General features: G+C 38.0%; 1 protein-coding gene across 1 annotated transcript; it reads right to left on the minus strand.

Moving 5' to 3' along the window:
* Positions 1–13,705: 13,705 nt before the first annotated feature.
* On the minus strand, positions 13,706–14,599 carry LOC148103929 (uncharacterized). The gene has a single exon (XM_087839224.1). The coding sequence runs from the start codon at positions 14,597–14,599 to the stop codon at positions 13,706–13,708; it is 894 nt and encodes a 297-aa protein (XP_087695350.1).
* Positions 14,600–16,023: the final 1,424 nt, after the last annotated feature.

The following is a 16,023-nucleotide window of genomic DNA, read 5'->3' on the forward strand; positions in this document are numbered from 1 at the left end:
TCCAAGGCCCGTTTCACTACACGGGGGAGATTTCCAGACAGCTTCAGCTGACAGAGCTGTGACGAGACGCCTATTAAGCCCGGATGAAAAGTGAGGCCGAGCAAAAGAATGCTGACCTTAACAACTCTGCATTAAAACTGTGCAGGACAGTGATGGACCAACACGGAGGATCGGGCAGCAAAAAGGGCGTGCCAGAGACACGAGGAGTAACTGAGGTCAGGAGGCACCTCAGGTTGGACAAAAGCAGCAGAAGAACATAAGCTGAAGGCACAGGTGTCGGGGCTCGGTCAGGAGTTGACCTCTGAGAAGAGCCGAACAGCAGAGCTGCAGAAGGCCGTGGAGCAAAGCAAGGAAAACATCAATAAACTTCAATCTGACGTGTACGGAAAAGACTCTGAGGTTTCTGCCCTCAGTGAGAGCTCAAGACATCAGAGCAGAAACTGAGCATGCCTCAGGAGGAGCTGGCTGCTAATCGAACCCATCAGTCAGGCTTGGAGTCCCAGATACAGGACTTAAAATCAGGCCGGAGCTTGCTGGAGCAGGAGGTTGCCAAACCTGACGAGAAGCTCCAACACCAGGAGCAAACCCTGAAGGACCTACAGAAGCAAAAAGGGTCAAGTTAAGGAGGAGCTGGACAAGGAGAAGATGCAGGACACTGGAGAAAAGGACTGCCTCAATTGGGGCCAGAACCAGTATGGAGAGAACTTTGGGCAGCAGCACCAATGGACCCAAACGGACTGAAAAGGAGGAGGGCAGGACCCCAGAGCACGCTTCAGGCCATGGTTTACCCAGAACACCAGAACAGGAAAGTGATGAACACAAACACACACACACACACAAACACACACATCTACATACACTGACTCAGAATCAAGAGAAACACACATATGAACACATATGCACTTGTTGATTGACTGAGAAATGACACACACGCACGCACACAAATCAAAATGCTGATTCAATTCACGGAGAAGTGATCCACACACACATACACATGTTTGTGCAATGAAGAGTGATACACACACGCTGCTGCAATGAAGAATGCTTTACTAACAAATGCTATGCTGATACGCAAAATGCTGCACACAAACGTCCAAATACAGAATTTGTTACAACAACAAGAAGCCATTGATTGTTAATTGGTTAAATGCATTTCATGTCACCCAGAGGGCATTTGTGCAGATTTAGGGGACACGGTCTAAAGCAGTTTGGTTATGAAAACAATGTCTGTGAGTGATGTCTGTTTATGGCTCAAGGCCTCGACTGAATTGTTTACTGTGCTTCACACAGCCTGATAAGGAGCAGTGGTACAGAGTGAAAATGATGAATTAACGGTGTGAGCCTTATTTCGGAGCGCCACATTTTTGTGATTGAGATTTAATTGAAGGAGGAACACACTGAAAATAAAAAAAATAGATCTAAAAAAAAAAAAAGAAAAAGGGGGCCAGCCCTTGGATTTACGTAAGCGTCCCACGTGCATTTAACACAATTGCCTCAGGCTTTAAAGATTGGTACAAAATTCAACAGGAAATCATAGCTTCCCTGTATTTCCTACATTGTTGGCATGCTGGTGAGTGCTGTTGCTCCACAGTAAGAAGGTCCTGGGTGCAAGTCCACAGTCTGGCTAGTTTGCAGTGGTTTCTCTCTGGGTATTCTGGTTTCCTGCCACAGTGAAAAGTCATGCAGCTGTTAGACCTAGGTTAATTGATGATTCTAAATTATCCGTGAATGTAAGTGTAAATGGTTGTTTGTTTCTAGGTGATAGACTGGTGACCTGTTCGGGGTGCACCCTGCCTCGTAACCTATCACTTTAGAGTTATTTCCCAGCCCTCGTGCAATTAGGATAAAGATAGGAGGATGGTAGTTGGTGTAGACCCATTCAATTTTTATGGTAATCAGAATTTAGACTTTGTTGAACCGTAGGCAATATGAAGACAACATGTAGTATTTAAGGGACCAAGTAGAATTTGGATAAAAGTTAGTGAATAGTGTTGAAAAAATGACAGAATTGTGAAGGATTAAAATATTCCAGGAGCTTAACTTACTCCATCTGAACATGTCTTAATCGTGTAATATGAACTCAAAATGCACAGGTTTACTGAATATGAAAAGGTTGTGTTGATTTAACTCAGTTGTTTAAGTTTCTACCAAAGCAAAACATTTGTGTGCAACTAGTGTCCACTATTGACTGAAATAAGTCCAACATGTTTTTGTCAGTGCAAAAAGAAGTTACGGTACCTGTATGCTTACACAATATTGTCCCGGGACGGAGAAAAACTTTCTGGTGAAGTTTTGGTTGATTTTGGGTTCTGCTTAACACTAGGTTGATTTTATAAGTGAGGTTTGGATTGTTTTCTTTCTCTAAGAGAGAGAAAGATGGTTTTATGCTTGGACATGTTTCCAACGGGCCCCAGTATTTGTTATTATATGAGTATTTTATTGGTTACGTTTGTCTTTGCTTTTGTTACAGTGCACTGAAATAAGAACATCTGAGAGGAGTGATCCACCGGTGGTGATATTTTGGTATTTTGTGAGTTCCTGATTTAACAAATCAGCTCTTTAATCCAGGCCTGAGAGATTGAACTTTAAAGCGCTATAAAACATGATTACTAGAAACAGTCGCAAAGTATTTTTCTCCATAATTATAATGGGCTCTGGAGAAATTCACTTATATGGGACATTGATCACATGAGAAGTCCTGAGCCTAAAAGGATTGCAGCGAGTCAATCCAGTCCAAAAAAAAACAAGGAACTGTTTTCCTTTAAAATGATGACGTCATCTTGCTGGTGATGGAGCCTCGAATAGGTTGCGTGTGAGACTCCATTATCAGCAATATCTAGTATGAATGTGTGTGAATGTATGCATGTGACTGGACTGTGATGGACTGACGATTAAATGTTTAAACTGACTTGACACTGAGACAAAAACGATACCGACTTTAGGATTAGTGCATGTCTACAAACAATTCACCCAGCTTGTAAAAGAAGGGTGGATGTTTTGTCTCGCTTTGTTTTGTTTTTGCAGGAGTAGGAGGACAGAGACTAGGGGGGGAGGCTGTAGCTTCACATGAGTGTGAACTGCAGACTTAACCCTTTGGTTGCTAATTTTGAGCTACTGATGTTTCCATCAAGAAAATTGTGTTTTATTAGCTGTGTTTCGATTAATGCAGCACATTATATTGTTGGGAATGTTAAATGCTAAAGTGAAGAGAAGCTTTGATTTCACTCATGACTGAACATGTTATTATTAACCATAGCGGGCCACTGTAAAAAGTCAATCAATTTTGATAGAAAAAGCAAGAAAAAACTCTATTGATACCTACACAGCAAATCCAGCATGTCCAAATTAACACTGTCAGATTTGATTTCAACACTTTTAAAGTGTCTATATGGGTCCATACCAGAGAGTGTTAATTTGACTCTTTTTGGAGAGTTGGTACGTTAACTCTGATTTAGTGTTAAACACCAAATCTCTCTGGAGTTGATAATTTGGCACTTGGTGTTAAGAGTTTATATATTAACTCTCAAAGAGTATTTTAGTTTAGCTACGTAGGAGTTATCTTCTAATTAATTCTAAAAAGCGGGAATTTTACTGTTCTGAACTTCTAGAAATTTCTTTTGGAAATAAACATTTACTAAAAAGACGCAATGGTTTTTGAAAAACATTTATTCTGAACTGTGCACCACAATTTCAAAACATTTTCTGAAAGATGTAACAGTGTACATGTTCTCACTTTCATTAGAATTTCGTTTATCAAAAGGTCTGACATAGGTGAGCTGGTAAATGCAAATAACAGCATTCTCATCACTTATTTCAATAAATACAAAATACAATATGCATGTCCTTCATTCATCACTTTGTGGAACTTCAACGCACTTCTGCTCTCCCCCATATTCCATCTTCACAAGCATATCCTATGTGGAGATTGAATAAAAATTAGTTGACACTAATTAAATGCACAAATTAATTGCAGCACAGTAAAAAAAAAGAAGAAAAAAAAAAAGGAATCCTTTTTGAGCCATTACTTGTGTAAAGTATTTTCCCAAAAGACAAGGACACAGACAACAGGTAATACTGAACTAAATGTAAAACCTCAACCTTTTTCATTTTTACCTAAACCGTGTGCACAAAACTCTGGAGGGATCTAAGTGCTAACGTAGAACTCAGTCGGGACTCGGAACATCTGCTACTGCTGTTTGCTCGTTTTTATGGGAGATCGTTTTCAGGCTTCAAGTAGCACCATTATATCAACATTTCACATTCTAGACATTGTTTTAAGTGTATTTGACCAAGAAATTTGACTGAAAATTCACATGCAAGCTTTTTTCAAGGCTGTGGTATTTGCCCGCAAACAATACCTTTCAGCTAGCTAAAACAGAATATTATGCTATCAGCGAGCAACATGGCTAATGCCTTTCACACAGCTTTGTCTCAACTCCAAAGAGCCACAGAAGTAAAAGCTAATAACAATAATTGAAACAATCTTTGAAAACATGACTTACCAAGCATGGCAAACAACTCAAATATGTAGAGCAAAATGTTTTGAAACGGCTTCACTTCAGCTTCGATTGGAGCCGTGCTGGGGGCGGAGTCTGTGAATTTACTCTATTGGTGTCATGACACCTCCAGATTTGAAATAGAAACACTGATTTTAACACTCGATTTTAACTACTATCATTTTACACCTCAGAGTTACATTAAAAGAATGTGACTCTACTTAGAGTAAAATTAACTCTAAGACTACTAACACCAAAACATTTAACACTTTTGAATTTGCTGTGTATGAATAACAGGGGAATGATAGACTTGTCACATTCAAAATAGAGATATGTAATGACAAACCTTGGTCCACGTCATTTAGGTTCTCGATTGAAATAGTCAATAATTTAGAAAAGTAAGATAGAACCGACAGGGGCATGTGGTGCTGCACAAGAACAAGAGCAAAATAAAGAAAAATTATTGTGTTTAGCTTTGATAAATTAAAATTAAAATGTACCATTACACTCAGAGGATCAATATGAAATTCAATATATGCTAATTTTGTATGAAGTACATGACTGATAACTGTTCTGTCCTGAGCTTTTGTTTTTACAGCGCCCACTTGACCACACCAACAGTTTCTCGCCACCAAAAGCGGGTACTTGCAAAGAATAGGGAGGAATATCATCAGAAGTGGGAAAGGTAAGCCCCGATGGGGGTGATAATGTAACACACCCAAAGAAAGATTTTAGGTCTGACCAACCGTCTCAGTCGTGGGCAAAACGATGACAGTCAATAAAATTCTAAAAGATAATTTAGTGACAAAAAATATCAAGAGATAAAAGATAAAACAGTCCAGTGTCCCATTCATGAATCAAATAAAAACACACAGTCCCAAGGCCAGAGCCAGCTATGCCACACGGCCAGTTGCACTCCACATGTTGCCTTTAACAGGGGTAGAAGTTGTCCTTGGAGACCCACTACCCTGCAAGCATATAGCCAGTGATCACTCCAACCTGTGCAACTATGCTGCCTTTAGGCTGTGGCATATAATAGGCCCTGGCCTGCACAGAGAGACAAAATGACACCTTCAGTATAAAATTCATAGCGCAAAACCCATCCATCCCAAACATATCAGATTATCACATTACATTCATGCACAGAGAGACAAACTGACACAGCAGTGTTTGTAGTGTGGGCTATAAGTAGACCAGTGTATCAGTGCAATCAAGTACACCTGACTCTAATTAGTCCAACCCGATTCCAGCCATTGGCTCACCAAAAATGTGACACACACACAAAAAACCACTCCCAACCCAGTGCAACTTCACACAATAATATGGAGCTGAATTAACACAGGCACACTAGTCTACCATGTTACAATAACACCATTAATTTCACGTATGGTCAAATTCTTAAAACTTGACCCCAAACATGAAAAATTCTTCAAACATTTAGAGACAGAGTGGAGTTCTAGATAAACATAATGCAGCAAACCACATAAGGATGGAGCGTTGGAATCAATAAGATGGTGAAATAACACGCAGGAAAAATGTTGATCATGTTGATTATGTTTATTCCAGTGTGCAGGGATTGGCTAATCTGACCAGGAAATGTTATAAAATGGATTGTCGGAACAATCAGCGTTAAAGTCATCTTTGACAGTCCAGACTAAGATGGACATCTTCAGGGCGGAAAAGGGTTGGTGTGACCAAGGTGTGGTTTGGCTTGTTGTATATATATTTCATAATGATACAGCTCTGGATGGACCAGTTACCAGGGCATGGAAGGAGGACAGACTTATTAAATGAGGAGAAAGAATTTTCTGGGATTGGAGATCCTGTGGGTGAGTGGTTGACTAAAAGCATGCATAAAATAAAAGCTATTTTTTGTTATTGATTGGTAATAGATTGATAATTGGCCACATTCACAGTTGTCTTGACTTGTAGTGGATGTAGTCTACTTCATGTTTAAGCACTCTAATTAACAGATTGAAAATAGTGACATTAAAGGAAGAATATGCAGCACCACCCTGTCAGATGCCAGTGCCGGTGGGGCTCAGTGATGAATCAGGTGAGCTTCATGGCTGAATCAAAACATAGAGGCCCCTGCTGTGGTCAGTAAGGGATAAAAAGGGTGTGTTTTACTGTTATTTTAGCATCAGCATTATTGTTACATCAGAATCATATAACAAGCATTGCATTGAACATTTATTGAAGCTATTGACATATTAACATTTGTATTACAGTGATTGTTATAACCCCATGTTAATCTTCTATCTACAGGTGTCAAAAGTAGTCAACAAGTTCATGTTGAAGTGAAGTTCATAATAATACCGGTTTTGTTTGTAGACGATTGTGAAGACGCAGGCTCTGGGCGGAGCCAGGTGTTGAACAGATCTAACATGACAATTAAATTGATTTCATTCCCTAACACAGAATAACAAGACTGGAGCAACGACACTGGACAGGAGAAAGTCTGATACTTTCTAAGATATGAGGTCACTAACCTTTTCTTTTAATTTTCTAGCTTAATTGAATGGACACATGTTAGAATTAGAAATGGCTAATTTGTTTTTTATGTCTTTTATTAGAATGAGTGGTTTTAATCATTTTTATATATATCTTGCAAATGTGCTTATAATGAGTTGGCACTCGGTCTTTTGAAGGTCATAAGCTTCGTTCGGCGATAGTCCGGACTGATAAAGTGTAAGAAATGCCTTGAGTGCAGCGGGCTAAATGCAAACACGCTTACACACACATACACTAAATTAGGATAAGTCCTTGGGACATTCTGAATATTTTAAACAAATTCTGAATCACCAAAAGATCAGTAGACAGCAACATTAGATTGTTAGAGTTAGGAAGAGAGGTGTTTTGGTTTTCTGTCTCTTACAGAGAAAGGAACAGACACCAGACGAGGTCACAGATATACGAGGATCCTTGGCAGCAGAGACAGTTACGGTGACTGCGGAAACATCAACTGGGTTCAAGTGTCATGGCATTTTGGGCTCCAGTTAGTCACCTAAAAAGGATGGATCAAATAAACACAGCGATAACCACGAAGGGGTTGACGGAAATCCAGGAACACCACACCAACGACGTTCGAGAGGCTGTTGGTCACAAGGAGAACACCTTTCTGTTCCTTTTCCTGGGGAACACAGCTGTGATCCCAGAATACACAGATCATTGTTTGAAATCGGGGCAGAATAATCCCCTGATCTGTGCAACGACTGAAGGGTTGTCTAACCCCTGAGGTTGAAGGAAACAAGAGCAGAGGATACCCGACTGGAAGACACTGGTGCCTACAGCAATAAAATAAAGGTTAAAAGCTCCTCGGACAGAGGTTCTAGTCTGAGTACGTTTGGAGGGTATAAGGTAGCACCGAAATTAAGCTGTGGGAGAACTGGGGAGTGATGGGAGTATCATCTGTACCTACTGTTGTTGTTGTAATAAAAGTTTTTCTTGCATCTGAACTGCGTAAACACAGAGGTCATCTCACATATGGTTCACCCAACAGGGGGACAAAGGGCCTCAGGAGTAAGGAGAAATGAACCCGGCAACACTGGATTGCAGGGTGTAAGTGAGCTCTTTATGTCTAAAGAGCTCATCAGGGGGAATTGTCGGATTATGATATTATTTTATGCCATGTTAGACCCCTAATTAAAGATTGTGAATTATTATGTAGTTTTCAGTTTGCATTATGCTCCTGAACTAGAAGAAGGTGATAATTATTACATTTGGTAAACTGATTTGCATTACATTAGACTGTTGATTTATTGTGAATGAATGATATTGTTTTATGATGCATTATACTGCTGAGTTATAAGAAATACTGTTCACAGAAAGTCATCGTCTCATTTGTCTGATTAGAAGAGAACAGAGCATACTGCCCCATTTCATCAGGAGCAGATAAACAGGGAGCCAAGGTCGTAGCTTAGGCGCTGTGTGAGAAAGAATGTTTAGGCTCTGATGATTAGGTGGGGGCCACTAGAGGCTATAAGAGTTTGATCAAGGCTCCACCATTTTGAGATCTGATGCTGTCTGTGTATGGTGTCCATCTCCCACGCGTGTGTTCATTAAATCATCGTTTGACTTGACCCGGCCGGACCAGTGTCGTTATTTTGGTTTTCCTCTTGTATCCATTCCCAATATTTGAATCCGTAACAATAGTAATTACATAAATTGCAAAAAAGTGCAATAAACTACAAAAAAATTGAAAATTGTTTTTGTTTTTTTAACATATATTTCTAGCTAGAGAAATTTAAGAGGCTTATCCCTCAAAACTGTAAATACAAAAAAGTTGCACAAAATCGTTTCCCACCACAGGAAATTTATTTTGAGTGCCTTCATAGTTTTATTTTTGAAATACACCAATTTTTATATACTGCAGGAAAAACGAAAATAAATATTATAGTGCAAATTTGCAAAAAAGCAGCATATGCATCAAAATAAACTATTTCCAGCAGTGCAATATGAGTCCTAAGCATCCCAGAAACAACACAGAAAGTCATAAAGTCAAACATAACTTTTAAAAACACCAGTATAGGCTCATGAGGCCCGGATGGTAAAAAACTACTATTCCGCGAAAATGACATCATTTCCGGTTTCGGGCAGGTCACGGCAGATATGCGATAGTTTGCGCTGACGTCTAATCCAACATAGGAAGTGTTATGAACAGCTGATCGGATTGGCAAAGCCTGTTTCTGGAATATTATGTTTTTGTTGCTGCAAGTGCTATTTAATGCAGTTTTTGCAAAGCTATATGTGGAAGGAAACTGTGACCTAGGACAAGCTGATGGCATAAGATGTAAGTACAACTCCTCAGGTTTCATATGCAAAAAAAATTATTGCGCTAGCTTACGTGGTTGCAGAGCTACCGGGATTTAAAAGTAGTTGCGCTAAATGGAGCGTGCCCGCTCTGACCGGTTTTAAAGGGTTAATGCATAATATATCATATAAAATGTAATCAAATGAAAAAGTCTCTTTTAAATATTTGTTTTGTTAGTTTTAATCTTTTAAGTGTATGCATATTGCATCAAGCAAAAATTAAACTGTATGCAACAGTCTTTGACTTGAATAAATTATTGAACATTTAAACTTATTTTCTGCATATTCCAGCATACAAAATAAAATATTTTTTGTGTTTATACTCATTCTTTCAAATAGATGCAAGTAAAAAACAGCAGAAAATAAAATAATAAAAGAAAATAATTAAAATCAAAGATTAAGCAGCACTAAGTCCTGTCGCTTTTAAATCTACGTATTTTCACCTGTTTAGCAGTAGTGGGGCGGGTCACCACGAACGTCGCACATGCTTACATCATTGTCATGAGACACTCTCGCAAACAAAATCACAGTTTAGTAACGCAGTAATGCAGTGTGCTTACGGGAAAGTAACAGTAATCTAATTACCTTTTTTGCAATAGTAATCCCTTACTTTACTTGTTACTTGAAAAAGTAATCTAATTACAGTAACACTTTACTTGTAACCAGTGTTGGTCAAGTTACTTGAAAAAAGTAATCAGTAACTAATTACTGATTACTTCCCCCAAAAAGTAATCATGTTACTTTACTGATTACTTATTTTCAAAAGTAATTAATTACTTAGTTACTTTTTAAAAACACAATTTACAACCTGAATAGGTGATAAAGCGATAGATCTTTCAGCCCAATTCTACTTTTTCTGCATAATCCATCATACAAAATGTAATCAAATGGAAAAGTCTCTTTTTAAAATTTATTTTATTAGTTTTAACCTTTTAACTTTATGCATCAAACAAAAATTTAATTATATGCAACATTCTCTGACTGGAAGAAATTTGTTTAACATTTAAACCTATTTTCTGAACATTTCACTACATAAAATAAAATATTTTTTTGTGTTTACACTCACTCTTTCAAATAGATGCAAATAAAACACAGCAGAAAATAAATAAAAACAAAGACTAGCGATCCTGTTGCTCTTGCTTGCTCAGAAGTTTAGGGTTTTTTTCGCTATAAAAAGAAGTTTTCATATTTCAAGTAACGCCTTACTGCCCATCTCTTAGTTAGTTTTGGTAATGGTGGCTGTAGGTATCGTCCGTAGTGCTGCAGTCACATCATCTAGGAGATCTTATGAGGGTACTTTACACAGTCTTTGTAAACGGCTATGGAGCATCCAGGTTTCAAGCTTTGCCATGATCCCGTCTATCAGGTCAGTTCCTCTCACACTTAACGATCCTTCTTCAATCGCACTTGGGGCTTGGTACCCAATCTCGGGTGGGGGTGATGATATCTCCCCCTTGACCTGTCATCCTGGTTCCCCCTTGCCGTCCTGATCCTCAAGGACCCCCAGAAGAGACCGGTCCCCTCCAACTACCGCCCAATAACCTGCCTCAGCACCACACGGAAGCTCCTGTCAGGCATCATAGTGGCTAAGATGAACAGGCACATGGGTCAATACATGAGCGGGGCACAGAAAGGGATGGGCAAGAATACCAGAGGCACAAAACACCAGCTACTGGCAGACCGAGCAGTCAACCGAGACTGCAGGACTAGGCTGACCAACCTGTGCACTGCCTGGACTGATTACAAGAAGGCCTATGACACAATGCCCCACACCTGGATCCTGGAATGCCTAGAATTGTACAAGATCAATGGGACCCTAAGAGCCTTCATCAGGAACTCAATGGGGATGTGGTGGACAACACTAGAGGCTATCCTAATGCCCATAGCACAAGTCACCATCAAGTGCGGGATCTACCAAGGAGATGCTCTGTCCCCACTGCTGTTCTGCATAGGCCTGAACCCCCTCAGTGAGATCATTGACAAAACTGGCTACGGATACCGACTACGAAATGGAGCAGTTGTCAGCCACCTTCACTTGCAGAAAATGTTCAGATATTCAAATTCATTCATTCAAAAAATTCATTCACATTGGCATGTACGTCAGATGATGCTGATACTAAAGCACTAACAATATCAACCTTGCCAGTGTTTTTTTTCCTCTGGGCTTCTTCCATTTGACGAATCCAAGTATTGATTCTAATGTACATCAGTGACAAGAGACAAATCTATTATGTAAAATACAAATGAAGTAAAGCAGATTTATCCTAATAGATATTTACAGAACCTTATACAAAGAGAGAAAAAGTACAAAGTGTGCGCATTATACTCATCTAACATTTATTAGTGTCAGTAAAGTGTTTCATTATTTCATTCGAATGCATACTTCACTCCACATGTTGGTCTTTTTATTTGTTTTTATTCTAACAGGACAGAAATAAGCAGAATTATGTGTAATCAAGTATGAACTAAAGTATTCACGGTGTGCTGTGTGGGTGTTTCTGTGGATGTGGACTTTATTTTAAACATACCTGTGGTGATACCTCAATGTGGTGATACATCACAATAAGAATCACATTTTATTGATGGTATTTTATATTTAATTTTTTTAAGTTAACATGTTCAAAAACGTTACAAAGCATGTACATTTATGGAAACCATGTTTCTTTGTTGTGTAATCATGAGTATATACTGTAAGAGAAGTAAGATAATAATCTATAACTTGCTTTTACAGGAACCTGGTATCAAAGGTATAAATGTCAAACAAAAAATAACATTATTCAACAAAACAAAAAAACAGGAACCATTTCAAAGCTTGGCATTTAGATAGGTTGAAGGCAACCAATCTGAATATTATCATTCTACCCCCATATGGAAAAGAAATAGTAAAAACTTATATGATTTACTCATGAAAGTGGCCACTTTCTCATTACTTTCATATATTGTCTTAGTAAGTATCCAAAACATAAAAGTTTCATTTATATAATTTTTCAAGGGATCTTATATCTGTTTTCACTCTTGTTTCCCAAGTTTCACACAAGACAGATACAAGATTTATATATATCTTTTCCATATGGGCTGAATCTTAATTATCATTCTTCATCCTTTACTTCATTAATAACTTTATTAATAAGATTAGTGTTTAGACAAATCTAAAAATATTTTAAAATGTACATTTGGTAAGACAGCTCTCACAAATGCAATAACAATGCCATGTAGTACCATCCAATAAATATATGCTGGTGGCACATGCTTAATTTACTGGGTAGAGCAGGCGACTCATGTAAATGCTGTAAGTCTCATGCAGAGGATATTTGCTGCCTTCCCCTCAAAAACTATCACTCACTTAAATCAGTGATGAACACAGATCAACTCAAATACTGTAGACACGTGTTCATTGTGTGAAGTGGATCAGAAATATGTACTCTCCAGTCTAGCTACACCTAAGCCCCTTTTCCATTAGTACCTTCTCAGATTACCACTCGACTTGGATCGACTGGTTTTCCATTACAATCCAGTACTACCTAACATATACTCATGGCAACTAATCAATAACCATTGATTAATGGCCATAAATGATCATGAAGTTGTGCTTATGGCCAAACAACGAGTTTAATTCATTATACAACTTAACTATTTCTAAATTTAGCAAAATCTGCAAACAGCTGAGAATTTTCTTTCACTTGGATTATTGATGATGAAACATTTCACACACAGAATTAGAAACTCTTTAGTATATCAGTGCTATCTTGAGCTGGCAAATACCCTCTTAAAACATGTGCTTCGCTTAAAAAAAATATGTGTTAAAAATATTATTTCTTAGCAGTAACCAATTCTGCTATGCTCTTAAAATTAATAAAATCTCATAACATTACAAAGGCAGGATCATTCCAAATGTTTCTATTGCTATACTAATGTGAAAAAAAAACTAACTTCTAATCTTGAGCACCACTGAATGAGGTGGCCTACTACTAGGTGGAGGAGGCCATCTTGGAAATATGCAGACTGACAGATACTCATATCATATTTTTGAATTACAGTGTTGGGGGCTGTAACAGCACAACCATGTATTCCATATCTATATTAATTCAGTCATGATTTGCACTAATGATGGACAAAAGTTGACAGAAAACTCCATTAATATCAACATATTTGTTACATATCTGTTTCTCTACATCAGGATCAAGTTGTTAGCATTTAATGAATAGTGCTGTGAGTGTGAGTGTATGCTTATAAAGTCCAGTCTTAAGGGTTTTCATTTCCTGGATTTAAACAAACAATATGCTGGAAATGCATACTTTAATTTAATCATCAGTTTCAGTTAAAGCTTCAATAAAAAGCACAAATACACAGATGTTAAAAGTCAAAAATCTCCTGTTCAATACCTTCAACTTTCTGAGTCACTGGCTGTTGTTCTTACAGCACAAAGACTTGCCTTCTCTGTAAAGAAACAGCAAAGGTAACACCAGAGTGCTGGGAACATTAAACCACATATTACATGTATTCAATATACATGCATTTGCTCCGGCTGACATGTTGACCACAGCCCAAGATAGACCCCCCACAAACCTCACCACCTGTGCTCCCAGTATGGCCAGAATAGCGTAGAATGCCCTGAGTTTGATTGACCTCTCCCTGTTTGCACCCTGTTCTCCTGGGCCTGGACGGATCAAAACGTAGAGAACAGAAAGGCTGCAGAAGGAGTTGATGATAAAACATAACACCACAAGGAAAAACATTACCTTTAGGAGATCATACATATCCTTTACCAGAGCTGTCACCACGCAGCAAAGCAGCCAAATGCAGACAATGCAGATATTTCTAATTCTGACCCCTCTTTCATATTTCAGACTAACGTAGGTGATGGGATAAAGCACAGCCAGATAGTGCTCCACAGATGTCAGGATATGGAAGAATGTCTCACCTAACCAGGTAAAAGTAATAAGCGGTATCCCCAAAGACATTATGCTGGAATCATATGAATTGATACCATAAATGGTGAAGATACTTCCCAAGTTACAAATCAGCTCCATTACAACCACATGATAGGTGAAGGTGTCAGAGTGACTTATTGCAACTGCTGAGGAGGTGCAGCGCTTTCTCCACCATTGCTGGAGACCATGATAGAGGATGAGGATGCAAAGAGGAAAGAGGAAGATGTTGAAGCAAAGATATGCTGTATAGATGAAAGAACCGGGTCTGGTGGTCAGACAGTTGATGATATTGTTTGATATCACCAGGGAAGGCGGTGGCTGAGGGAAAGAGTTGTTGAATGATGAGGAGTTGGTTGGCATGTCTGGAAAAGAAAGAGAAGCAACTTTCTATTTTTATTTATTTTATTTTTTTTAAAAGTGACATCCCCACTGGTACAAAAACTGGGGTAAAACTGTGATTTATGGTGATTTTTTTTGTGATTTTTTTTTTTTTTTTGTATTCTCCAAGATGAATTTTTAATAACTTAAGAGTTTCCTTTTTTCCTTTCCTTTTCATTGTCCTCAAGTAAAGGTATGTTCGGTGTTTTATATTTAAATGCATTGTAATGTTTTCTGGCACAAATAGATTTTTGGCAATGACAAAGAGCCCTTTCCCAAAGTAAGACTCTGAATACAAGATTAATATTGCTACTGACACACAGTACTTAATATAGGGGCCTAAAATAACAGACCGAACAAAGCACTGAGATAGAAAGACTATTACGGAAATGAGATTTTAGTGATTAAATAATCACAAAAATTAGGAAGTATGTCTCCCTAGCAACAAAGAAATCTTTGTATATTAATCTAAAAAAAATCTAAATCAATCAGCTATTTGTTTTTGTTTGTTATAACAAAAAAAATATTTTTTTGTAACAGGCAATGATGCAATTGACATATAAAAAAAAAATCTGTTCCTGAAACTGTTGTCTCCAGACTTGTTGTCCAGCAAAATCATATTTGCATTGCATTCAGGGAAATGTAAATCAGGAGCAGAAATTAATTTACATAAACGTGTAAGAGCACGACATTTTTTTTATCAAGAAACACAAATAATAGACTAAATATTTATGGTACACAAACTAAAGTGAGACTATGTTGAAGATTTTAGATCGTTTCGGTTGTCTACATGGGTAAATAATATGATTACATGCAGCTTTAAGTTTAAAAACTCCCACCAGTCAAGTAAAGAGCTTATTTTTAACTGCATCAACCAGAATTCACCTGATTAGATATTGCCCATATAACAAAGAAAATATGAAAACCTCACTATGTCAAGTGTTTAATGATCAGTGTTCCCACTCTATCTACACACTATGTAGCAAGTTTCATGTTCTGTGATATTAAAAGACAATTTTAAAAATGCAAAAAATACAATGTAAAATAAATAACATACAAACCTTAACTGTGTTTTTGTCTGAACTTTCGTGTCCTGTATCTTGCTTCTGTGGTGTCTGTATTGTGTTTGCCAAATACTGCAGTCCCCCTCTATCTCTTTCTGTCTCTGCTTATATTATTTGCATATAAAAAAAAAAAAAACTAAAAAAACTGGATGACAGTGTGATAAACGAGGGCAGCAGGGTGGCACTGTGCTATGGTGCTTAGCACTGTTGTATCACAGCAAGAAGGTTCAACTCCATCATCTGACCGTGTCATGGTCCTGGGTCATTTTACCCAGTGTTTTCTTGTATGTACTGTCCTTTTGTATTATGATTTATGTTTAAGTCCACTGTGTTTGTCTGGAG

This window comes from Neolamprologus brichardi, chromosome 3 (genome assembly GCF_056152115.1).
Source record: "Neolamprologus brichardi isolate AB-2024 chromosome 3, ASM5615211v1, whole genome shotgun sequence".
In the NCBI taxonomy this organism is placed as follows: domain Eukaryota; kingdom Metazoa; phylum Chordata; class Actinopteri; order Cichliformes; family Cichlidae; genus Neolamprologus; species Neolamprologus brichardi.